Source organism: Aquila chrysaetos, chromosome 2, assembly GCF_900496995.4.
Source record: "Aquila chrysaetos chrysaetos chromosome 2, bAquChr1.4, whole genome shotgun sequence".
Taxonomy (NCBI): Eukaryota; Metazoa; Chordata; class Aves; order Accipitriformes; family Accipitridae; genus Aquila; species Aquila chrysaetos.
In genome coordinates, this window is record NC_044005.1 from 25,724,592 (window position 1) to 25,749,038 (window position 24,447).

A 24,447-nucleotide genomic window follows, 5' to 3' on the forward strand; every position below is an offset into this window, starting at 1 on the left:
ATCCATCTTGCATGGAATTCTTGACCACACATCTGTTTTGCAGTCTGTGTCTTGTTTTAAACATTTCCTTTGATTCATCTCAGCCCTAAGTTTGCACAAGCCAGATGTTGGCATTTGAAAAGGAGGTGCAGGTCCTGTTTCTAGCTGTGGGTGCGCAAATGGGCCCAGGTGATTCGCAGGGTTGTGCTAAGGCTCCTGTAGAAATGTTGGACTTTGTTTTTCCCTGCTAGGTGTCCCTTTCTGGGGTCTGTGCCAGCACTGGCACTTTTCCTCAGCGGGCTGCAAAGCCTCCTTTCAGTGTCTTTCCCTAATAATCCCTTCATAATCATTTCCCTAGTAGTTTCCTTCACAGGCTGATGAACGCCTGTGGAGATCCTGGAAAAGATGCTCTCTGGATCCCAAGTAAACCTCCACACCGTATTTCTAACGGGCTTTGGGGGCTAGGAAAGATGCTGGCGGTGCAGGAGAGAGCAGATCAATGAATAAAGACTTATTTTGAGCGGTGGCAACTTCCTCCCGCAGCTCGGGAACAGCCGGAGCTTCCACCGGGGAGCACAGAGCCCCGTTTTCTGCCTGCCGCGGGCTGGCCCAGGTCTGGGGGCGGCCCCATCCCCGCTCTCCAGCGCGGCGGCCCCAGCCCCGGCGCTGCAGCCCGCGGCCCCCGCCCGGAGAAGGGCAGGGGGGCGGCCTTTGCAAGCGGAATCCGGCTCCGCGCACGAAAGCTTTCCTCCCCGGGGGCGAGGCGGGAGGCTTTGAACCCCCGATGCGGCCGAGCTCCCCCCCCGCGGCCGCGGCCCGGCTCCCGCCCCTCCGTCCAGGGCGCCTCCATCCTCCCCGCCTCATGCGGCCGGGCCGGAGCCGCCGGAGCCCGCGGCCGCCCCGCCCCGCCTCGCCTCGCCTCGCCTCGCCTCGCCGGGAGGGCGCTGCCCCGGCGCTGCGGCGGGTCTCCCCCGGAGGGAAGCGTCCGGTGCCGCGGGGCTTGTGCAAGGCCGGCGCCGCCGAGGCGAGGCGAGGCGAGGCGAGCCGCCGCCCGGCAGCGGAACAAAAGAGCCCCGGGCCGGGCCGGGCTGGCCCCGCCAGAGGGGCAGCGCCCCGCGGGGCACGGCCGGCTAGAGGGGGTCGCGGCCGCCCGGGCCATGCAGCTGCCGAGAGGGGAGGAGCGGCCGGCGGCGCCCCGGAGGGGGCAGCGCCCGGAGGGAGCGGGGGGGAGGTCTGGCAGCGCCGGCAGCCCCCGAGCGGGGCAGGGGCGCGGCGGGGCCGTGCCCGGGGCCGGCTGCCGCGCCGCTCGCCCGGGAGGGGCTTGACCGCGCTTCGTGCGAGAAGGAGCAGCTCCCCGGTGAGCGGCGGGGAGCGCCCGCCAGTCCGCCCTCCGGTGCCCGGCGTTGCCTGAAGACCGGCGGCAGCACCGGGGAGCGACTGGGCGGGGGGAGGAGAAGAGGAGGAAAAGAAATCAGATTGCCGAAAGGATTAGGAAGGGGGGTGGGGAGGCGAAGCCCTCTACCCCCCCCCCGCCCCGCACACACTTGTGAAGCTTTTCAGAGTTACCCTTCAGCATCAGTGGCACCGGCAGGCGGGCCCGGGAGAGCAGCGACACCGAAACGTGCTCGGCAAACTGCAAGAGAGATCAGAGGGAGCGGAGCGGCCCGAGCCGGCGGACCCTGCCCCGGCCTCTGCCCGCACCCGCGGGGGACTGCACTTCCCGTCAGCGATATTTTATATTTTATTCTTTTTTTAAATTTTCCCTGCTCCTCTCGCTCTCTCGAGGAAGGACGGGGGTTGTAGCGTTGCGGGCAGGCGTGCTGCCGGGCCGCCTGCCCTGGGCGTGCGAGGTGGGGCGAGAGGGAGGGAGAGATGCCTCTGATGAGAGGGAAAGTCGTGCTCGTCCTCGGCTTCGTCTTCCTGACAACTTTCCTGGCTGCGGTGAGAGGGCTGCCCGTGAGGAAACAGCGCAGCAGCAGCCCGAGGGAGAGGAGCTCCAAGCTGGCGGAGGTAAGGCAGCCTTTGGGGAAGGATGGAGAGCTGGGAGGGTGCTGGAGCGAGCCCTCCTCAGCCTCCGCACGCTCTCCCGTGCCCGGGAAGGCTGAGGAGGGCGGCCGGCCACCCGGGCGGGCATCGGGGCTCCCTCGGAGGCGGTTGTGCATCCCCGAAGGGAGCAGCACCCAACGCGTGTCCCTGCGGGCAGGCCGCCCGCAGCCCCGGGAGGAAAAGCGGCAGCGGGGAGAAGCAGGGCTTCGTGCCTCCCCACTTCGGGGCTGCCTCTTCGCTCGCTGAGGGGCAGAGCCCTTTCCCGGCCCTGGGGATTTTCGGGCAGCCTCGGGCCTTTGCGTTGCACGGAGGCTGCAGGAAAGGGGCTGCTTTCGGTGCTCGGAGATGGGGGCCGAGTGCCGTGACCCAGCGCGGGGGAAGACCCGTTGCCTCCAGGGGGCAACATCCCTCGCGGGAGCGCGGAGTCCGGCCGCAACCCGACCGGCGGTAAAATGAGCAAGGTTGGGGGCTTGCCAGGAACTCCACGACCCCGCTACTACAAAAATAAGACGTGACGGACTTCAGCCACCATCTCTCCTTCCCGCTGCGACGATCCTGGGGCAGATTCCAGAGTGGTCATGCTCCGTTCTCGCCCCCGGCAGCCTGCGCCCCTTCAGCCTGTGCCCCATCAGCATCCCCCGGGCAGGCGGCCTCGGGAGCCCCCACAGGCCGGGGCGGGGGGCGGTGGTCCCGGGGCTGGACCTCTCGCTCTTCTGAGAGCCGGATCCTGGCCAGCGCTGGCTTCGGAGCGCGGATCGTGGAAGGCGAAGCTTCAGCGGGCAGTGAGGGACCGAGCAGACTGGGAACCAACGGTGGGACCTGATGGGGGTAACAGGAAGGGAATGGGGAAGAAATAAACTAGCAGGAGCACGGGGAGAAGGGTTTGAATAAGACAGACAGACAACTGAACGGTTAAAACGAGCTGTTTCCATTGAAACTGTTCTCTGGAGAAAAAGTGGTTCAGGCAGCAGAGCTGTGTTTAAAAAAATACCCTTTTGAAGAACGCTACTGCTGAAAGTGGATGACAGGAATAAGTGGGAAAAGTGGAGATGGGAGGAGGCTGAGCAGGACAGGGTAAGAGCAGCTCAGCCCTTGCTGGCGATACACAGCAGTATGGGAAGCAGCAGGTTTGATCTGCACTGTCAGTCAGACTGGCAGAGGAGATGCCGAGCGATGGGAATATACCTTACTGCTAGTTATTGCCAACACACGGTGCTGATCTGTGGAGGAATCATGCCGGCAGCTCCTGTCAGATGCACTAAACTCCATTCCAGCATGAAATCCAGGGAACAAGTGTGAAGAAGGAATCTGCCGCATGGAAAGCCTGGCCAACAGGCAAGAAAGGGCACGGGCTGCATCCAGCCAAGTGCCACCAGCCAAGCCTAGTAATGGTTTTGACTGGAGTGTGGACCAAGCAGATGCAAAGAGGACTGCTGGGGATGTTACGTGCTATAGCACTGGTAATACGATGTTGGTGCTGTACTTCGCTTGTGAAACTTCAAGCATAGAAGTAGATGCCGGTTCGCGCGCCAGACGAATGCCAGGCGGAGTGTGCTTGGGCTCTGGCTGCAGAGGGAGTAGGGATTTACACTTGAAATCTGGAAAAGTATTGCAGCCGTGTGTCAGGGGGCATACAATAGGGACAAACTGCATGTTAGGAAGCTGTGCAGGTCCTCACCGCAGGACCCTGCAGCGCAATCTCGGGCTCCTTTTAATCTGACGTCTAAAATACATTAGGAAGCAGGGCAAGCTGCTGTCAGTCCCAGTTTTGAATGGTTGTGAATGGGGAGCGTTGTGTGGCCAGCCAAAGATCACATACGGCACTTACACAGCGCAGCCTCTGTCCCCGGGACCTTTGCTTCTCGCAGAAATACAAACATACAAGAAGTTTATAGGCAAAGGTTTGAGGGTGGAGGTTAGGTTAGGAGCAAGGAGGAAGATGAAGAATGGATTCCTCTGGGAGGGGTCTGTTGGTGCTCCTGTGCATACTCTGCATCCCTCGGGGTACTGGCTGCACAATTCACACGGCGGGGAGAAAGCATGTACGGGCATGTGTCTTCTAGCTGTGTTTTGGGAGGAAATCCTCTGTTTCTGGTGCATGCGGGGGAGAATTTGGAGTAGTCATGCCCGGCTGAACTAAAGCGGAGAGCACAGCACAGCGGTATGGTGGTTAAAAAAAAAAAAAAATCCAGAGTGATTTTGGGTCATACACACAGATGGTTCCTGTTGCAGCGCTGATAGGTCCTGTCTCTATGGCAGCAGGGCAGCCACAGATGGAGTATTGGTTACACTGGGTAATGCCCTACAGATGTGGGTAGAATGAAGGGGGCCAGGAGGAGAAAAATAGAAATGTCGGAGCAGAGCAGACAGACAATCAAAACCATTAAACAATTACATAACTTGGATTTATTTTAATTTAACATCTTTAAAGCAAACATTTTTCCTTGGTTCAGAATCGAATGGGAATTTTTATAATCTGTGCTGAGCCTCAGACTTGCACTTCTATACTGAAATAATTTAGAAGAATTAAAACCATTAAGGTTTTCAGTAAATTTTTGAGTTGGAAAGTTTTATAATTGCAGGAAGGATGGAGGGAACACATGCTTTATCTTTGGGTGATAACCTTACCGGTATGTTCCAAAGTCCTGTACCTCAGTCAGGATCCATTACTTCCAGCCATTACCAAAGGAGCAAGCACTTGGATTTACATTTTCTCAGCTGTGATACTGTGCAGAAAAGCTTTGCCTGAGTTACAATGAGCCCAGCATAAGCAACAGATGTAGCAAGAATATTTTCTCTTTCTTCAGTCTATTTGACTGGAAGTTGAAAAGGCAGAATACTTTCTTTCCAAACTGTGACTGAAATCTAACGAGAGAAGTTACCTGCTCATTTGGAGGCTTTTTGGTGATGTGTGGGAAGACAGGTGGGCTCTGAAGCAGCAGGCAGGTGTACAGCAGGGTTTTTAGAAAGTGCTTTTGTAGGTTGGATGCATCACACTCTGATGTGGGCAGAAATGTGGCAGGACAAGCACTGACCCACACCAGCGGCTCTTCAGATTTGGGTGACTGAACACTTGGAAAAGCTTGTGTCCCTTGTGGAGACAAGGGACAGCTCATCACATTGCTTAATGGTTTGTTTATTTAGGAAGTCAGGGGGCTTAAATGCAAAATATGTTTTGATAAACTCACTGGATTTCAAAATATTGGCGTTGAGCATTGTTAATAGATATTTGGATTCTTTCCGACTGATACCAATAGGTTCCAGTGCTCTTCTAGTAAATCGAAAATAGCTAAAGCTCTAATACGCTAGAAATATAAACATTAGAAGTGATTAGATCTGTGTGAACCAACACAACTGCTTCAATAACTGTGCATAGAAATAGTAGTACCAGCGGTAACGGTGATGGGGGTGTTGGTAGTGAGCATCCTGGCGGTGATGGGGTGCGACAGAGCAAGCCAACAGTGTTTTATGGAGCGTCCAAGCCGCCCAGCCCAGCTCTGGTGGGCTTGGCAGGTGCTGCTTCACTGGGGGGAACGGCTCTGAGAGAGGGGGCCAAAAGCAACGGCAGCGAGCTCCCTGAGGCACCCGGGGGTGTTACTGCAGGGCTGGGACAGGGGCAGGGTGAGAATCCAGGCTGGAGCTTGCTGTTGGAGTTCCCCTGGTCTGAGGCTGTGAGCAAAGCAAATCTGGCGCCTGCAGTAAGAGATAACGGAGGGCAACAAATGAAATACCAAGCGTAGCATGAGGGCTGTAGTTGGCTGCGAATCAGTGGGTTTGTACAACACCTGGTATGACTGGCTCCTGGCCCCTGAGAAATAAGGAAACGAATAACAACAGTATGTATTATTTACTGATTATATCAGGCAGTGAGACTAGCGATGGGAAACTAGGTTTGAAACTGAAGGTCTACAGCAAGATGTTTTGCTTGCTCGTTAAAAATCATTGGTAGCAGTCTTGATTTAAATCGACCTGCCCCGTGCATAGGGAGTCTGAGTGCAGAGGAGTGTTTAAGAATGAAATGTATAGCAGTGACGCGACGCCTGGCTGGAGATACCAGCAAATGGAGAGTAAAGGAACTTCAAGGCGACGTGGCATGGCTGTACTAGATAAAAAGTGTTAAAGGGAAACATCAGCTGGGCTTGAGTGGAGTTTGTCAGGAGACTGCAAGTCGGGGTAGCCCTGTCATTTGGGAGCCCTAACGTAGCCTAGACACGCTGCCTGGGGACACCAGTGGGGTGATGGGCTGGCAGGAGCCCAGAGTGTCTCCTGCCTGCGCAGGCATGGAGGTCTGCGGGAGCCTTCCATGTGCCTCCCCCCAGCTCTTGGTCCCTCTCGACTCCCCCAGGGCTGTCTGGCCGCGAAAAGATCTCGCTGCCCCAGAGCCGTCTCGCCCTGCTGCAGATCTCCAGTTCGCGTTGTCACCCGTGTCTGCCCTGCGTGGGTGCACCTCGCCGCTCTGCCACCCCGTCGGGAGGGCTCAGCCGGGGTGCAAGCGGGCGGCCGGGTCGGTGCTGGCTGCCTGCACAGCCAGATCTCCGCGGCCACTGCGGGCTGTGTCAGTAGCAGAGTCATTTTGCTTGCGGATGTGCTTTTTACCTTTTCATTTCTTCAGCAATTAAGCGTTCTTGTCCCTGGCTTTGTCCTTGGCGGAGGTCGGATTTGTGGGTACAAAACGTGCACTGAAGCATCCTTCCGCTCTGAAAGGGGCTCTTTGTGCACAGGGAGGTGCTTCGCCCTTTGTAGCAAATTTCCTTTTGAGAGTGCCAAATTATCTTAGTCAACACAGTTGAAAACCCTCCCGCCCTGGGGCTGAGGCAGGAGCAGAAACAAAGGGGAGCTGGGTGTAGGGAAGCTGCCCGACAAGGGGGCTTCTTCCCTTTTCACTGCACAAATAGGTCTGCTGCGTTCCCATTGTTACAATCAAAGGGGTCCCTGTAAAAGGCACATGTAAGGGGAAGAGATTAGGCATAAATCGCTCCAGGGGCATTGCCCGGCCCTCTCTCCGAGTTCCCCAAAGTGTCCGGCTCTTGCAGACCTTCTCCTTAAAGACAGAGAGGTTGGGGGACTCATCCTGCCTCCATCTGTGGTCCCTCCAAGCCCAGTGACGTGATGGAGGGAGTGTGCTGGGGATTAATTCCTGCTTTCCTCTTGCCAGGGTCTTAGGGGTAGGGAGTGCAAACCAGGGATCTTCTGTTTTCCATAGTATCAATAAATATTCTTGCACTCAGAATAATCCCCAAAACAAGATGCCCGGACACTTCCCATAGGGAAGCCTGAGGAGAATCTGAGCTACAGTGACGACAGCAAGGTAGCCCATGCCGTCCAGCTCCTCCAAAGCAAATGTAGTCAGCCAGAAGCTCGGTTTTTGTATAAAATACTGGAGCTTGTAGCCAAGAAGCAGGGAAGAGATCGCAGCCATGTTTCAGTGTGAAAATATTTCTGTTTCAGACAGAAGCTTGCAAAAGCGCAAGGACTTTTTTTTTTGGTAGACCATTTTTGCAGGGAACCTTCATTGGGCTGTTGGATGCTTTTATGTGGCCAGCTGTAAAAGTCAGCCTGCATGGTGTTGCTTCTAAGCAGTTCAGTTTCTGCATGTTCCCTGTGTGTAGGGGCTCCTGGGGCTTGTCTGAGAAGCTGTTACAAGATATAGATCATCTCAGTACTAATGAGACGAAGACACCAAAAAGATGGTGACCTACCCGCCTCTGAGTCCCAGGTGGCTCTTGGCATGAAGGGCACCAGTGCAGGAGGCTGCAGGTTGGTTTAGTCTCCAGGGGAAGGATACAGCTTCAAAGGGAACACGATGCAGTAAATTGCTGCCTTCTGCTGGTCCCCGGTGCCGTTGGATGGGTGCGAGGTGGGGACCTGCCTGCAGACGGCCAGGAAGTGCCCGTGCACACAGGGAAGAGGTGGTGAGGCATGGGTTTATCTTGGATTAGGAGCTGCTGGTTGGCCCAGTCTGCCAGGGCCTTATCAAGCGCGCAGGACTTGAGATGCAAGGCAGGACTGGGAACACGTCCCCAGCCAAGGGAGCCTGCATCATGTAGGGCGCAGTGGGAGGCTGGCGCATGGCATGGGTGCGGTGCCCTTCAGGTGAGCCGTCCCCCATCCCAGCCCCAGCAGCTTGAGCCTGGGGGCGAGCAAGCCAGCCCTGGCTCTCTCCTGGCAGCTGAGCCCCGAGGCGCTCGCCGGGCGAGGGAATAGTATTTGTGGCATGGCCGGGAGGTGCCGCAGGAGGTGTCCCACCAGCGGAGGGCAGCACCTCTTCGTCTCCCTGGGATGTCTTCTCTTCCCCACCACTTTGGTGCTCCCCACTGCTGCCCTCCCTGCCCTCCCCTTCACCTGCATCTGCTCCCGCAGCAGCCAGAATCCCAGGGGAAGCCAGCTGTGCAGTGCCATGCAGCACCTCCAGCAAGACAAGGTGTTGTACAGATGTCTTCACATCCACTATTCACCCCCACCCCCTCCCCTCTGGGGGCACTGCGGTTGCATTACATGGTTAAGCTGGCTGCTCCTTAAAAATTGAAGATCCCCCTTAGGGGACCATCTAGTTCTTCCTTCCTGGGGAGCATCCACAGGGTGGCCCCCCTCATGCGTCCGATGGAGGAGATGCAGGGGTGCCCAGAGTTGCTGTGGGCATCTCAGGGTCAGCTTGGCTTCCCCCGCACCTGGGATTACAGCGTGGCTATTGCATGTCTGTGCCCACCCTGGGGACCAGTCCTGGGGTTGCAGCAGAGGTCCCACTAGGAAGTGACTGGCCAAAAGGAAGAGGAGGGCTCAACTGGGGACTAAGATGCTGCTGAAGTGGGGCTCCCAATTTGGATGTGCCCTAGCTTTCCTCTGACTTTGGACTTGACTCTGCAGCCCTACAAGCCTCATGCTTCCATCTGGTGGGGGAAAAAAAAGTAATTATTTTTTGGTGAGGCACTTAGAAGTAACAGGGACTGTCCTGGAAAAGCGTATGAACAATTGAGTTATGAATGACACAGACTGGAGCCAGAGAAGAAGGTTTCCCTACACTGAGACCTTTTCTCCACTCCACACTGACATGACAGAGTCATTAAATCCTGCCACTGGTCTGGGGAGAGGAGCTGCACTCACCCCTGGGTTGGGGAGCTACAGCCAAACACCTGGGGCAGGCGCTGCTGGCTGCACGTCACCCCAGCTTTGCCCTTTCGGAAAGCCAAGATGCAGCATCCCTGTCTGCATCCCTTCCTGTGCAGGCTGTGGAGGTGGTCCTAGTCCAGCTCAGGTGCCCATTTTGTCTGTTGTTGAAGGGATCCCCGATGGATTTGCATCTGTTTGGTCGGCTGCCTTCCCTGCCCCTCTACCTGTGGGGGGTGGGGGGCAGCCTGTGCATCCTGCGTGGGACAAGGGGAGTGGGTACCCCCTGCACTCCCACCTGCCCTGTGTCCCCCCCTCACTGCAACCTCTTCTAGCAGGCTGGTGGGGGGGGCGAGGGGAGGCTGGGATTGGTCTAGTCCCTCCTGTTTCTGCACTTGCTTTGCTATATTTGGGGTTTTTTCCTTTTGCAGTTTTGCCTGGGCTGAGGCAGGGAAGGAAGCAGCAGCTGGAGCCGTCGAAGGGTTACAGTGTGCAGGCTAACAAATGTGGATCATTAGCTGGAACAAATTAATGGTTACTGAAGCACATGGTGTTTAGAGCTGGAACAAGTTAACAGCAACTCAGTCCAGTGCATTAAGAGCTTATGCGTATTACAGCTCAACTATGTTAACAGAAAACACGTGCCCTAGCAGGAGCATTTGCCAGAGAGCACCAGAGGGTATGCATGTGTGTCTGTTCACCTCTCCGAGGGACCTCTCTGTGTAGTCCCTGCTCCTATACCCACTGCTGTGCTCTATCTGAGCAGCTCCCAGCTGGTCTCGCTGCAGCAGAGGTCTCAGGGGTATCTTCCTCCTCAGGTAAGGGTGCCTTGCCACCAGCTGGGTTCCTCGCCACAGGCACCACCTGTCAAGGGTCGGCCCTTGGACCTGTGCACTTAGGCAGAGTCTCTGGTGCAAGGAAAACCCTGGCTACTGTGCTGAGACATGTCAGTGGTGCTAACCAGATGCCCCAGCTTCTCCACTGCAAGGCTTGTGTGGCCCATCTGTGTGGGAGGCAGGGCAGTCCCTCCTGGGGGGCAGGTGGGGAGGAGAAACTGAGCTGTGGTGGACCTTCCTGAGAGCCTTCTCCAAGTACAACACGGGAGACCTGCGTCTATTCCTGGCCTTGCTGCAGGCTACCTGAGAGACCTGGGGCACGTCATTTTCTTTGTCTGCAAAAAGGGGGGTTTTACAGCATTAGTCTCAGTGTTAAAGAGGGAGAAGATACTCATGGTAGAGACGTACCTGCCTGTGACACTGAGGAGGGCAACAGCCAGGCATGGCGAGAGGTGAAAAGCCACCAGGCTCCTACTTGTCTGCCTTGTGTCACAAGTGACCTGGGGAGTCGGCTGAGGATGCCACGGGGAAGTTACTCATCAGCACGCCTGCAGGAGAGCCAGTTGCAGCAAGCGGGGCCAGGCTGTGCCAACAGGGATGCGCAGTGAGGAGCACTGACAGCAGCCTGGCCAACCGCCCCGTTTTCGGTCTTGCACAAAGTCAGCTATGCCATGTCCTTGCTCCTCGCAGTGCTGCATGCTGCTGCTTCTCTGTGTTGTGGTGTCTTCTGCTCCAGGGCTGGCTCTGCCTCAGGGGCAACCGAGTCACCAACCTTGGAAAGAGTTTTGAGATTACAGTTGTCGCAATTGTGAGACATGAAAACAAATGAGACATGAGGAAGCCTTTGATGCTGCCTCCTGCAGCTCCCTACTCAAGACAGTTGGGCTGAAGCTAATTGGAAAAGAGAGTGATTCCATATGATCTAAAGTATTTTGGTAACTGCATGAAAATTATAATCATGAGGGCATAATAATTATCTGCACAGCCCACAGTTTACTGCTGGCTCCTGCTGGTCTGTCATAAACAGGATCTGCCCACACAAGCGTGATAACCAAGTGCCTTGCCTGTTCCACGAGCACTTGCAGAGCTCTCCCAAAACCTAAAGGGAGATGCTTGTGTCTTTATTTAAAAAACAAACAAAAACAGCACTCAAGTGCGAGTTGACCCTGATGTGGACCAGTGAGTAGAGCAGTTGGAAGATCATGTGCCACTTGTGCCACAGCCACTTTGTGGGCAGGAATGTAACCCAGGGCAGAAGAAGAGGGAGGCAGCTGGAGGTGTCCACTGCCTTAAATTACCTCTGGCAGATCTTCCAGAGCTCACCTGTCAAAACCCTGAGTGATGGCTCCTCCTAAACCACTTGCCTATAAGTCTAAAGGTGCTGTGTCTGATCATTGGGATTGTGGCTCAGGAGGTCTTACAGACAGTAACAGGGACTGGGTGACATCTTTGCCTTCCCCGTTTTCTTGTAGGTACCCACCCAGCTCTTGACACCTCTAGAAGCACGCTGTGCTTCGGTGCAGTTCTGGGAAATCCGTTAAGCGGGTGATGAGCTGGTGGGTAGCAGAGGTCACTTGCCTGATGTGCATCCAGTGGATTTTCCATCTGGCTGAAAGACTGCCCGTGGATGGGTAATGTGCTGATAGATGGGTTATGAGCCAGGAGGATCAAACTACAGCCCTTGGGAGGCAAAGGCAGTCTCAGCTGGCTGGGCTAAAAAAAACCCTTTCTTTGAGCAGTGTCTGTGGTGGGGTCATCAAGGAGAGAGCATGCTCAGCACTATGGGATGGAGGCAGCGTAGCACACTGCATTTGTTCCTGTTGATGACCCTGCTGTTCAACTTTCCTTTATTTTAAAGAGACTTAACAGTGTTACTTGTTAGCACTGGAAGAACCTCCCCTTTTTCCCACTCCCACCGGCGAAAACTGTCCTGAGCCTTTCCACAAACTACAGCCCCAGACCTGCCCCCAGACAGGCCGGGCTTCCTTCTGAAGCAACCAACCAGCATCCCTCTGCTTCCATAGCTTTATAACAAAACCCTGCTCTGGAGTTGTTCCTGCCTGGTTTCAATCCGAAGATTTTTTTTGAAAGCTCTCTCCAGATCTTTGCAGCTCATTTAGGTGAATATGGAAGGAAAAGTTTTATGGTAAAAAGAAAAAAAATGTTCTGATTTCTATTTTGTACTTGGCTAATTCGTAAGTGGGCAAGTTTGCAACAAACTGCAGGACAGATTTTAAAATAATTTTGCAGACAGCTTGGGGGAAAGAGTAGGAAGATGTTTGTGTAGACTCAGCTCTATTTGGGAAAAGATCAATAGTTCCTCTGCTGGGTTCTTTTTTCGGTACAGTGTGGTAAAACTGTTCAAAGGAAGCCTAACACAAGCAGTAATGATTAAGCAACAAAAACCCCCATTCCTCATAATTATAGCCCAGTGCGATACCGGTCTTTAGCAAATACGTCATTTTCTTCACTGCAGTGTTAACAAACCCAAAGCACAGCCTGAACGTTGCCTCTGATCTGACTCCCGTGTGCACAGGTTTCTTTGCTTCAAGCTGAACGAGTTTATGTACTCGCTAATTGGCTCGGATAGGGGTGGGTGGAAGCTGCACCCTCTGAGCTTGTCCTATGCTGGGGACTCGCTTGTTCCACACCGCTGATGCACAGGCTCCAGCAGTGCCTTGCTCCCTGGGAGTTATCTCAAGTGTACTTGGCTTGGGTTTAACCCTGTGATGAAGAGCAGGTCTGCTTAGCAATGTATATAGTTACAAAGAGCACTGCCAGGGGGTTCACTGGCAACTTGCAGTGCCTACAGAGATGCTGAGAAACGTGCTGGAGGGACAAGTACCTGTGGTTGTGGTGGCAGCACAGTGGTGTCCCTGGTTGCCAAAGGACAGTACAGCACAGGGACTAGTCTGTTGATGTTTTCAGGTTTTAAACTGCTGTCGGATCTGAGATGTCACATCTCTAATAATTTTTATGTAAGAGCTGCAGCATGTGAACAGCAGTCGTTTGCTTTCTTAACCCAGGTTCAGTTCAGAGACTTAGAGAAGTTTATAGCAAAATCACAGATTTTAAGACCAGAAGAAATCACTAGATCCTTGAATTTCTTCCCTAGCACAGATGCGGTACATATGTGTTGAGCCCAGTGACATGGGTTTGACTGTCTCCACAAGACATACTGCCACTTTCCTTGTTAGCTTGTTCCTGTGGTCAATCACCTACGATGTTAAAAGCACGATCCTTATTCCTCAGTTGAATTTGTCTGGCTTTGCCTCAGACGTGTTGGTTCCTGTTATGTGTTTCTGTTCTGGATTAGAGAGTCTCTGGTGCCTGATGGCTTATTGCCTTAAAGAACTGGGAAATCAAGTCATTGCTTTCTCTTTTTAACATAACAAACAAATTGAATTGTACAAGTCTTTCACTGGAAAAGTCTTTCCATCCCTTGACATGGTTTTGCAGCTGCTCTCTTCACCATCTTCAGATTTCCAAGCAATTTTAATAGAGGTGTGTGGACTAGAAATGGGAAAACATCGGTCTTTAGAGAAATAATGTGTGGCCTTTCCCCACACCTTTTCCATGCACCCTGTCGCCCATGTTATGTACAAAGTAGGCACGACACTGGGGTGAATTGCTGACGAGTTCCTTCCCTTTCCTAACATCTTTGCTGAGCTTGTGCCCCAAGGTGTTTAGGTGGTCAGTCCTACATGTGGGAGAGCCTGGATTATGTGGGAAGGGCTCCTGGGCTGGTAGGGAGGTGGATGTGATCCTGCTTATAGCCTTCAGTCTAAACATGGCCTTCACAAATGGAAAGTGCATGCTTTTTCCCAAGTGCTGCCCCAGAGTTTCCCTCGGGTTCCTGCCCTGGAAGCCGTTATTCCCAGCCAGGCAGGATCTCCCAAGTGTATGCAGGAGGAGCTGCAGCAATTTCCCCTTTGGCTTTTTCCTTTGGCACTGGCTGGTCACAGGAAAACTCTGGAGCTCGGCTGTGAGATATTGACGGCTTCCCGGCACTGCGCGCTCTGCTTCTGCGGTGTGGTGGCAAGTGTCCTTCCCTGGCAGCAGCAGGAGAAGGGAGCTGCTGACAACCAGCTCTGTGACGGTTTGCAGCCTTTCTCCTGCGCTCGGTGGAGAGTGGGGGAGTAGAGTTTTCAATCTGCACAGGCCAGCTCTTCTCTTCCCCTAGCTGATGCACTGCAGTGGCTTAGCTCCGGGCTTGATGGCTTTATCCAGCTGTTCCCGAGGCAGGGCAGAGGAAAGGGTGCGTGTCACACAGCAGGAGTGCAATCCTTGAGGGCAGCTGCCTGTGTGGCTGGCAGGAGCCCCTTGGTGACACGGAGAAGACACATCTGCCCGTCAGGATCGTGGTGCCATGGATGCTCTGACCCGGAGAGAACACTGGGCCTCATAAGACCTCGCTAAAATCCATGGCTTGATTGGCTGGGGCAGGGCAGTGAGCAGGACCTTGCTCAGGAGGGACATCTTTTGATGCAGGGACAAATTTTGACCCAGCAAAGCCTTTGAGCGATGCAGACATTAGCAGGAGGGAAGGGTTGGGTGGTAGAGTGCAGTGACCGTTGCTGAAGGACTCTGGGCCATCCAGGGCAGACACCCCCGGGGTCTTTGTGCCTCCGGAGGATTTAGGAGCCGAGGGAGCTGAGGGAGCTCTGTTCGCCTTGCGACACTCTCACAGCCAGTTCCCCTGGGGCAGTTTTACATTTTCCCTGTGGGAACAGTACTCTGAATTTCTTGAGCTTGTTTGGGCGTAAAATCTGAATTAGGCAGTGAGTGTAAGTTTGGAGACTTGGAGTCTGTTCCTGGCTCACTTGCTCTGATGTCCTTGGGTGAGCTTGGATCTTGTTGCTAGAGGAGACCTTGCTTTCCATGTGTATTAAATTTGGGTCGTCTGTGAAATGAGCTTACCCAGCCCTGAAAAGGTCATTGCAAATTAAGGAGGAGCGCCAGCCTCGCAGGGCTGTTGGCAGCCCCTTGTGCAGGGGTTGTGCTGGGCACGCGCAGCTGGCAGCAAACCCAGCACCCGCGGGTGGTATCATGTGGCCAGCATGGGGACATGGCCAGGTTTGCCTGCTCAGCCCCCCCTTGCTGTTTCTGCTCCACCTGGACTCCTCCTTGCTGCCTCCCAGGGAGTCTCTGGGCACAAGAGGAGATCTGGCAAGGGGCTGAGACACTGGGACACAGGCTGGGGCAGAGCTGGGCATCCTTGCCATGGGTCCTTCCCAAAACCATTGCGGTTTTGGATGAGGGCAGAGGGAGCTGGGAGGGGAAGGTGCAGGCAGAGGGGTCTGTCTGTGCCCATGTTTGCTGCCAGCAGTGTCACAGGAGCCCTCCCGGCCAGGGAGAGGGGTGAGCCCCAAATACACCTCGTCGGGCAGCACAGGCTCCCTCCTCCCCGCAGCCCTCTCTCCTCTGGGCCCATCTGGTGAAGTCTGTCACCAGCCTTTCCCTGCGTCCAGCCCGCTCTGGGCAGCAGCCAAGGGACCAGCAGCGTCCCTGCTGCTCTTTTCCCTCCCCCAGGGACTGGGGGGTGGAGGGCTTTGATGTGTGGGCACAGGGCTGGGGACAGGCTGTGTGCGCTCATGAGAGCCTGGCCAGGCTCCAGCTGCCTTTGAAGTGCTCCAGTGATCAGGATGAAAGGGAGGGGAGTCCTTCCCCAAACCATCTGGCTCTAATTGCAGGTAGAAATGCCTCTCTGCATCCCTCCGTGGGGAGGGGGCATGCCGCTCTCTTCGTTAATCCCACGGCTCTCGGCCAGGCTGGCGTGAAGGGCGAGAGCTTGGGAACAAAAGGGGGTTTCAGCTGGGCAGCCAGAAATAGGCAGCCGCTGGCGGAGATGCTGGGGGTTTGGGCACCTCTGCTCCCAGCCTCGAGCTGCAGGGCTCTGCAGACCTTCCCAGGGACAGCCCATGCTGCGGGGGGGCTTTGCCAGTTGTTCCCATCTCAGGTTTCTCGGGCGCACTGGAGCCTGCTGGCCCTTTGACTCGCACTCTTTCATGCCAGCGCGTGCCGAGCGCGGGGAAGAGGAACGTGGGAATTCGGCGTAAGCCCGGCCATTTGGCAGGGTTCGCTGGCCGCCTCCCCGCATTGCCGGCTGGCCGGCGCTGCTGCCCTGGCAAGGGTCCCTGCCCGCTCCCCCTGCGCCTCCTGGGCAGGGCTGGCCCTGAAGCGCCACGTGCCACCGCAGCGGCAGCCACGGTTAGAGCCATTGGCAGCGCTGGCAAGTAAGTTTTGTTGTCCTATTCAGCTGGGCATCTTCCCTTTCCCAGGGAGATAAAGGTAGCTGGGTTATATCTACCAGCAGTTTCTTTCCCTCCTTGTGGTAGCCTTTGGGCAGCATCCAAAATCTCAGTTAAACCTGTGTTGCTTGAAGTCATCTGCCCTAATACCTACACCACAGAACAACTTATTTAGGTGAGGTTTTCCCCTTTGTCACAAAGCCCTTGTTATAAACTTTTAATATAAACATATAAAACTATTAAACGTGAGTTCTGGTAACTGTGAGCAGAAGCAGCCCTTGCCGTTACCCGTCTCCAGGTACCAAGCAATGGCCAAAAAGGGAGAGCGAGAAGCGGAAAGCCAGGCAAGATGGGCAGTGGGACAGCAGAGGGGTGCAGAGAGAGTGGTCGTGGGGATGGGAAGCACCAGCCTGAGTCTACCTGTAGGTTGTTCAGGTGCAGTGGGGCCAAGCCCTGGCACAGCAGAGGCCACTGGGTATTAACTTGATTAATTAACATGTTAATTACTGCCTTGATCCTGCAATAAGATGGGGTGGAAGAACCATTTGGTGGAGGAGACCAGACTCTCCTTTACTGGGCAGCAGTTTGCTCCCCACACAGCCACCCTCAGGAGATGTCCTCACCACCTCTTCCCTCTCCAGGTCTCTGCCTCATCCGACTCCCGTTCGGCGGGGGACGAGGAGCTGCCGCCATCGGGCAAGGCGAGGGGGCTGAGGCGGAGCGGGCAGGCTGGCCCGCGGCGGCACAGGCGCCGTGGGGTGGCTCAGCCGGCTGCCAGGAGCCCAGCGGTGTCCCGGCCCGGCGGTGCTGGCCGGGAGGAGAGCCTGCCCTTCGTGCTGGACCTGCAGAGCTTGCCAGGGCTGGCCAACGTGGACCTGAGTGCCCAGAACCCCAACATCCAGGTGGGAAGCAGGTCTGGGCGGGCCGCGGGGGGATGCGGGCAAGTGCTGCATGTGCTCCCCAGCCTCATTTGGTTCCCTAAGAGGAAAGATCTCGTGAGTGGGGTCCGTGTGGCCGCTGCCATCTATCTTCTTGGTAACTACCAGATGCAAATAGCTGGCACAGAGCAGCTCCTTGCCAGGGGAACTTGCTCATGGCCTTTTCCCTGCCCCCCACAGCCCCCCTCCATAGAGCATGAGCAAACACTCCTATGGGGGTGACCTCTCAATTTCCAAGGGTGGTGTTGGTGCCTGTGGGTGACCACCAGCTCCCCTGTGCCTCCGGCTCTGCCCCTGTGTCCTGGTTTCTGTCCCTCTGGATAAGGCGAGACCTCTTGCGCTCATGGCCTGGTCCTGCAGCCCAAAGCATCTCTGGCCTCTCGGGCAGGGGCATGGGCTGGTAGGTCTGTCCCAGGGCTGTGCCCCAGCTCACTGCCCTGCCTCATATCTGGCCTCCAGGTGACCATTGAAGTGGTGGATGATCCTCAGGCTGAGATGGAGATGGACTTGTTGAAGGAGACAAGCAATGACTGGTCCCTGACATCCTCTGAGTGGTTGTCCCACAAGGACCTCTTCTGGCCCCTCTTCTGGGAATACACCAACCCCACTGAGGAGGAGGAGGAGGATGCGGAGGAGGAAGAGGATGACAACTTGGATGTAGGGGACAGGGAGGAGGAAGAGGAGGAGGAGGAGGAAGATTACACAGCAGAGTATGAGGAGGAGGAGTCCATGCTCAGTGGGGTGGGTGGTGACTGGGACCAGCAGTGGCCTGGGCAGAAGAACTGGATCTTTAAGGAAAAATATAATTATGGTAAGTCCTCCTGGGCATGTGCAGCTGCCCCGCAGACCGGCACTGCCCTCCCCTGCCCTGCCTGACCCGCAGCCCTGTCTCACTGCACAGGGAGCAGCCCTGCACCAGGGATCACAGCACACTGGTGCTCAGCTCCTACTTAAAAAATAAGCAAGCATGCCAAGGAGCAAGGCTAGCACCCAGCTGGTGCTGCCAGCAGTCAGACATGCCAGCGTCCCAGCAGGAATTGCCCTTGTATGTAATCAGACTGGAGCGTGGACTCTAGTGAAGACATGCTCAGATCAGAAATAGGGTGTAAATGTTTAATGGCAAGTGCTGCTGCCATTAATGCAGGTCCCTGCAGTGGCACCAGTGCCAGAAGCCTTTGCCACAGATCTGGGTGCTCCCCAGGAGAGGAGCTGCAGAGGGTTAGATGGCAGGTGCCCGTGGGCAGATGGGCCAGGGCACCACAGCAGCTCCCTCCTGCACCTTCCCAGCCATGAGCCCCAAACCAGTCCTCCTTTGCTAACACATGATACTTCAGCATCATGGCCAGTGCACTGGGCAGGTTTGGTAAGGATGGAGATGGGCAGCGATGCCTGGCTGGGTTGGTACAACCATGAGCAAAGCTGTGAGAATGAGAGCCTTTGCTTGGAGACAGCTTCCCTGGGCTTGCAAGTGAGGACAGGGTTGGCCAGCTTGGCATCACGTGGCTGGGCACCTCCATGTGCCCTGGGCAGCGCCGGCCCTGCAACCCTGTAAAGTACATCCGAGGGACAGACCAGAGCTGCGGGAGGTCCCGGGTGGCTGCTGGCTTCCCTCCTGCTGAGGCTTTGCTGAGGTCCACCATTCTCTACCTCTCCCCTGCCATGCACAGACTATGAAGATGAGGAGGAGTGGAGCCCGTGGTCCCCTTGCAGCATCAGCTGTGGCAGTGGCAACCAGAAGAGGACCCGGTCCTGTGGCTACGCCTGCACAGCGACGGAGTCGAGGACCTGCGACCTGCCACGCTGCCCTGGTGAGCCCTCGGCCATACCAGTGCTTGGGCACTGTCCGACCCTGGTGTGGGCTGGTCCCCCACCTCTGCAGGCTGGGCATTGCTCATGCTTCAAGAACTAGTTATGTTTAATGTGATCTGGGCTAAAGACCATAGGGGTTTGTTTCTATGAAGAATCTCTGATGGGGCTTCATGGCTCCCCAGGCAGTTACATGGTGCGCAAGGGTGGTAGAGCTGGTGTCCAGCTCGGTGGGCGACTCCTTGCACCTCTCTTACACTGGGAGCTTGAAATCCTCTCCTGAGGCACATTGAGAGCCAGCTCCATCCACTGGGATTTGCATAAGCCACAGCCTTGGGCGGGTCTGTCCTGTGTGTCTTGCTGCTGGCCCTTCCTTCCAGGCACAAGGCCGTGTTGCCAAAGCAGTGGTGGGAGAGGGGGTGGAAGAGGAATGGTGTCTGGTGCCCTTACAGAGGAAAAAAGCCCACCACTCTTCCTGGTGTTCAACCTGGCTCTTTGGGTTTTTTTCTCCCCTCTCAAGGAGCAGAGGGGGAAATGGTCTTCCCCACAGAGGAGACGCCTTTCAAAAGCGACAACACCACAGAGCTGTTCAACTCAGGTCAGCCTCTGCCTCTGCCTTGCACTGGGGGCTTCAGTGCCAGACCCCACGGGAGGTGTAGCTGGCTGGTGGGGAGGGCTCTGCCGAGGGCTCCCACATCTAGTGTCCACACCTAAGTCACCCAAACCACTGCCACGTGCAGGCTTTGGCAGTCATGCTGGGAAACCCGGTTCCTCCCACAGGCCTGGTACAACACTGTTCTGCTTTGCAGTGCAGTGGCTGAGGCCAGCCTGCCGCGTGCCCTCTCCCATGGGGGGATGCTGCCAGCCCGGCCCCTGTAGTGATGGGTGCCCCAGGCAGAGCCCCTGCAAGGGCAGCTCTGCCCCAGCATGAAACCCCTTCCCTCTGTCACTGCTTCGGGGATGGAGCCTGGCTCCAGCTCGTCCCAGGAGCCTGGCTGCTCCTGCCTGGCGGTTGCAGGCTCCGCTGGTGGTGCTGGCGAGGACGCAGGCAAAAGGCAGCTGGGTAAAGTGGGGTGCGGGCTGCGCATGCCCTCACCCTTTCGGTGCCCTCCCCCCCCCAGAGGTGGACAGCTGTGAGAAGTGGCTGAACTGCAAGAGCGACTTCCTCACCAAGTACCTGAGCAAGGTGCTGACGGACCTGCCCAGCTGCCCCTGCTCCTACCCGCTGGAGGCCGTCTACAGTGCAGTCAACCTGCGGGATGAGCAGCAGGGCAAGAGCTTCCGATGGCGGGACGCCAGCGGCCCCAAGGAGCGCCTGGACATCTACAAGCCGACGGCGCGCTTCTGCCTGCGCTCCATGCTCTCCCTCGACAGCACCACCCTGGCTGCCCAGCACTGTTGCTACGACGAGCACACCCGCCTCATCACCCGCGGCAAGGGGGCCGGCGTCCCCAACCTCATCAGCACCGAGTTCTCCCCGGAGCTGCACTACAAGGTGGACATGCTGCCCTGGATCCTCTGCAAGGGCGACTGGAGCCGCTACCACGCCGTCCGGCCCCCCAATAACGGGCGACGGTGTGCTGACAACCCTGCCGAGGAGGAGTACCTCTCCCAGCTGCAGGAGGCCAAGGAGTACTAGCCGCAGCCGTGCTCAGAAGAGCCACGGCCACCGCCGGCTCCCAGCCTGGCGAAGCCCCGGCCCTGCTCACGGGCTTCTCGCTGGCACCGGGCAGAGTGGGGAGGATGCGCCGTCCGTCTCGTCCCTTCAGAAGGGCACCTCGCCCCTCCTCGGGTTTTCCGAGGGTGCTGGAGGTTATCGCGGTGCGATCCCTGCCGTGCCACCCAGCGTGGTCCCGCACCCTGGGGTGCCTGGGCTGGCGTGTGGTGAGCCGCAGGGGATAATCTTTCAATGCAACCTGAAAGCTGAGCATCTGCAGGGCAAAATGGCCTCAGCTCCTGCTGGCTTCACGGGGCATCTGAGGAGCTGGCCTGCTGCAGGCAGAGCTGCCTGCTTTTGCCTGTACACCTGCCCCGGCACACACTGGTCTACTTCTGAAACTGGGGGGGGGGCTCCTCCTAGGGAGGGGCAGGGCTGTCCCAGCCATGTGTACAGAGTGGGGCCTCCACTCCTCTCGGGTTTTTGCATGCACGGTTGGGAAGGAGCAGGGAGAGGCTTCGCAGGGCTTCGTGGGTCCGGGAGGTGTGTGGGGCAGGAGGAGACTGGCTCGCCTGGGCTCCCTTGGCAAGATTACCTTGCCAGTGTGGTTTTGGCTGTGAAAGGGAACAGTGGGTGCCAAAGCCAGACACGGGTGGACCTCAGAGGAGGTCAGCACGAGGGGGACACCACCTGTGTGCATTTCAGCCCCTCTGCCTCAGTGCTTGGGGGAGCGGGGTGGCAGCACCCATGCAAGTCCCACCACCCCCCTGCCTCCAGGCCTCGGCTCCCCGGCAGACCCCGCAGTGGGTTTCAGTGCTCGGGAGTACCCGTGACACAGCCCAGCAGAAGGTCCTGCGTTTCCCACCCACAGCCCTGCTGGGGGCAGGAGGCAGCTCGGCCACTGCTCGTCCCATTGCTGGAGAGGAGCAAAAAGCATCGAGCCAAGTTCTCCATGGGATCGGGAACAAGTCTGGTGCTGCTGGGAGCACCCAGCGTTGCCCCTCTCTGGTCTGCCGCTGGCCTTGGGCCCTGCTCCATGCTGTATCTGCCCAAGTCCCCAGTGAGAGGCAGCCCAGAGAAAGCGAGTCATGGGCGCACCCTGCGCTCCTCAGGCTCTCTGCCTGGCCAGGCGAGCAAGTGTGGCTCCAAAGGAGGAAGACACACACATGCTAATAATGTCAATACCTGGTGTCTGCAGATCATGGATCATGATGATCTCCATTGGTGCTTTGGTCTTGCCTGGGTTTTATTTGGCTTTTCATAGATCCATGGCAGTTTCTCCCAGCATATTTTGGGAGCTCCCCAGTTTCCCACAGAGAAACTAGGCTGAGCACCTTTATCCCTGGACGTTCAGTCGTGAAACCTGGCAGAATCTGTTCATAGTTTTATTTAGCAGATTTTAGGCATCAGAGGAAATAAAAGAGCAAGTCAAGCACACGTAAAGAAGAATGGAGTCATTTCTAGACTAGAGGTTTCATCCAAGGCTGTTGGCTACTCCATGCTTTTCTGCAGGACACTGTTGGACAAAAAAGCATCTGTCTGGATGCAGAGGTCCTTGGTTGACTGTCCTGTTCTAGGTCTGTCCTTCTTGCAGGAGCTTTCTCCAAGGCCAGTGAACATCCATGGTCTGATAGCTCTTTGGGAAGTCTTTCTGGGAGTGTCTTATATATGTTGAGTGTATGTTGATCCTTTTGCTTTGGTTACTGGTAGAATATTGCATCCTTGGTCATCAGTACCTAAGCCTTCATTGCTGGTAAAACAAAAGTATTAATGAAGTTATCACTGAATTATTCTTATTTAACTATTATTCCACACTTGTATCCCTAGACTCCAGTCATGGGTGCTATCAAAACTATGCAGACACCGTCAATTTCCCAACAGGCATGCAGTCTGAGATGACCAGTGTTATGTAAAGGGTGAGAAGGAAGACACAACCAAATAAGCATGGATGGAGACCAGACCCTGGTAAATTTTCATGACCATTACATGTTCCCTAGCCCAAAAGTCATTTGCTCACTTGTTTCTGGTAAAGAGGTAGGTCAAAAAGAGGTGGTCAAGTTTGGGTGGCAGTGATCTGGTGGCTTGGTTCTGGGAGCCTGGGATGTATGTGGGGAGGCTCAGCAACAGACATGGAGGCATTTGTATGGGAAGCAGACAAATTGAGCGGCCGAGGCCATGAAAGAATGAGCTTGTTATCTTCTGTCATTTGGCAGAGCATCTTTTTATTTCCTCTCCCATATCATATATCATCATTAACTTCAGCAGACTGTCAGAGGAGCTTATTTACCATTAGTGCACAGACTTCTTTAAAACAACCTCCCATTAAATGTGCCTAGTCTCCAGTATTAGACCCATACATGGAAGCAGGACCTCTGCAAACAGCCTTTCTTGAAGGAGACTTTCAATAGCTCAGCCAATTTGTTTGTTAGACTGGCTGCTTTATGGGGAAGTGCTTTTATAACAAGGACTGTTACCCAGGATTTGCACCCTCCTGGTCTTTATACTAGGTATGTCAACCAGTCTAACGCCCCCAAAAGAAACTATAATTTCTGTAATAAACAGAATTCTCATCCAAGGGCAAGTAGAAAAATTTCTTGCATTGAGAACCCCCCCCCCAAAATCTTGTTGAAAGCCAAGTGGCTGTTCTGCCTTGCTGCCTCTATGGTTTGGATGATACAGGCATGAAGTGAAGCATGAGAAACAAGAAGCGGTGTTGTTCCTCACACAAGCACCTTATGCACTGGGAGGCTTTGCGGGGCACCATAAGAAAAGTAGACATCAAGCAAGCATTTATTTTTATATCCCATCAAAGATTCTGTCCAGCCCACTGCTATTTAAGTGATGAATCTCTAAGCTTCCACTCCTTAAGTTTATTGTGGTTTTTAATATAAAATATATATAAAATGTCTTTTATTCCTACAAAATTTCATAGAGAAGAATTCTTTATTCTGATGCTGCAATAAAGCACTTTATGTATGTATGTGTTGCTGATGTCATTCAGTAGGGACTGAAGCATATGTTGCTATTTGTCTTGGTTGAAAGGGATGACACTATGTTGAATGCTACGTGTCTTGGGTCCCCAGCCCCAGCTGTACTGCAAAGACCCTGGTGGCTTTGCTCCCTTCCCTTAGTATTTGCATTTGATGGTGTCTGGCTGCAAGAATCATGGCTAACAAAGAGTGTCCGGAGCCCGCTGCCACAGACATTAGATATGCGAAGTGCTGCTCACGGGGAAGGAAGCTTCCTATGAGAAGACCATCAGGGTCAGTGCTGAGAAGAAAATGCATTGCCTGTGCCTCAGCCCTGACCCCAGGTTTTATTCCATGCTTGGCCTAGCCAGAGCTGGGTGCTGGCCAACCTTACACCAGCACACTGCTTTAAGCAGGTATTGAGCATGGGAGGGGGTGGAAAAAAGCCCAGCATCATCCCAGCTGGAAAACTGGTTTGGCAAACCACCTCCAGAGCCAACAGCTAATGATAGCAGGGGGATTTGCAAAGCTTTCCAGGGATCACAACTTTTTGTTGCTGTTAATTTGCTGCATAAATCATTACCACTTCCAAGCTCTTGCTTTTTCCAGCTGTTTTCCCTCCTTCTCTCTTGCTGCTTTCGCTTTGTGCTGGCTGCACATCTGTCAATGGTTACCTGCTACTCCAGTATGGGGCTCTGCTCCACAACTGCCTCGCACCATTGCTGGCCACTGCCTGGGTGGAGCAGACAGCTCCTCTTGGTGAAGGCTGCTCTGAGCTTCCCATTGGTCTTCTGCAACATCAAAAATATTGTTGCATGGAGCCCAAGCCAGGGGGAGCGGGCTGAGCTCTGCTCTGCAGGG

The 24,447-nt window shown here is 55.3% G+C and overlaps 1 protein-coding gene across 2 annotated transcripts; it reads left to right on the plus strand.

The window, feature by feature from the left end:
- The first annotated feature begins 930 nt into the window (after positions 1 to 930).
- On the plus strand, positions 931 to 23,597 carry ISM2 (isthmin 2). 2 transcript variants are annotated; one of them, XM_030006435.2, is made up of 6 exons: positions 931 to 1,989; positions 16,858 to 17,118; positions 17,614 to 17,965; positions 18,822 to 18,962; positions 19,481 to 19,558; positions 20,082 to 23,597. In XM_030006435.2, exons 1-6 carry the CDS (start codon positions 1,852 to 1,854, stop codon positions 20,597 to 20,599), a joined length of 1,488 nt encoding a protein of 495 aa, XP_029862295.1. In that variant the 5' UTR covers positions 931 to 1,851; the 3' UTR covers positions 20,600 to 23,597. The 2 variants fall into 2 exon arrangements, with proteins under 2 accessions (XP_029862295.1, XP_040977015.1); XM_041121081.1 differs by having other exon boundaries at positions 19,487 to 19,558.
- Positions 23,598 to 24,447: the final 850 nt, after the last annotated feature.

Coding starts and splice junctions, on each gene's coding strand:
- ISM2 (XM_030006435.2), top strand. CDS start 1,852: ATGCCTCTGATGAGAGGGAAAGTCGTGCTCGTCCTCGGCTTCGTCTTC. Junction 1,990..16,857: donor GGAGCTCCAAGCTGGCGGAG/GTAAGGCAGCCT, acceptor TTCCCTCTCCAG/GTCTCTGCCTCATCCGACTC. Junction 19,559..20,081: donor CACAGAGCTGTTCAACTCAG/GTCAGCCTCTGC, acceptor TCCCCCCCCCAG/AGGTGGACAGCTGTGAGAAG.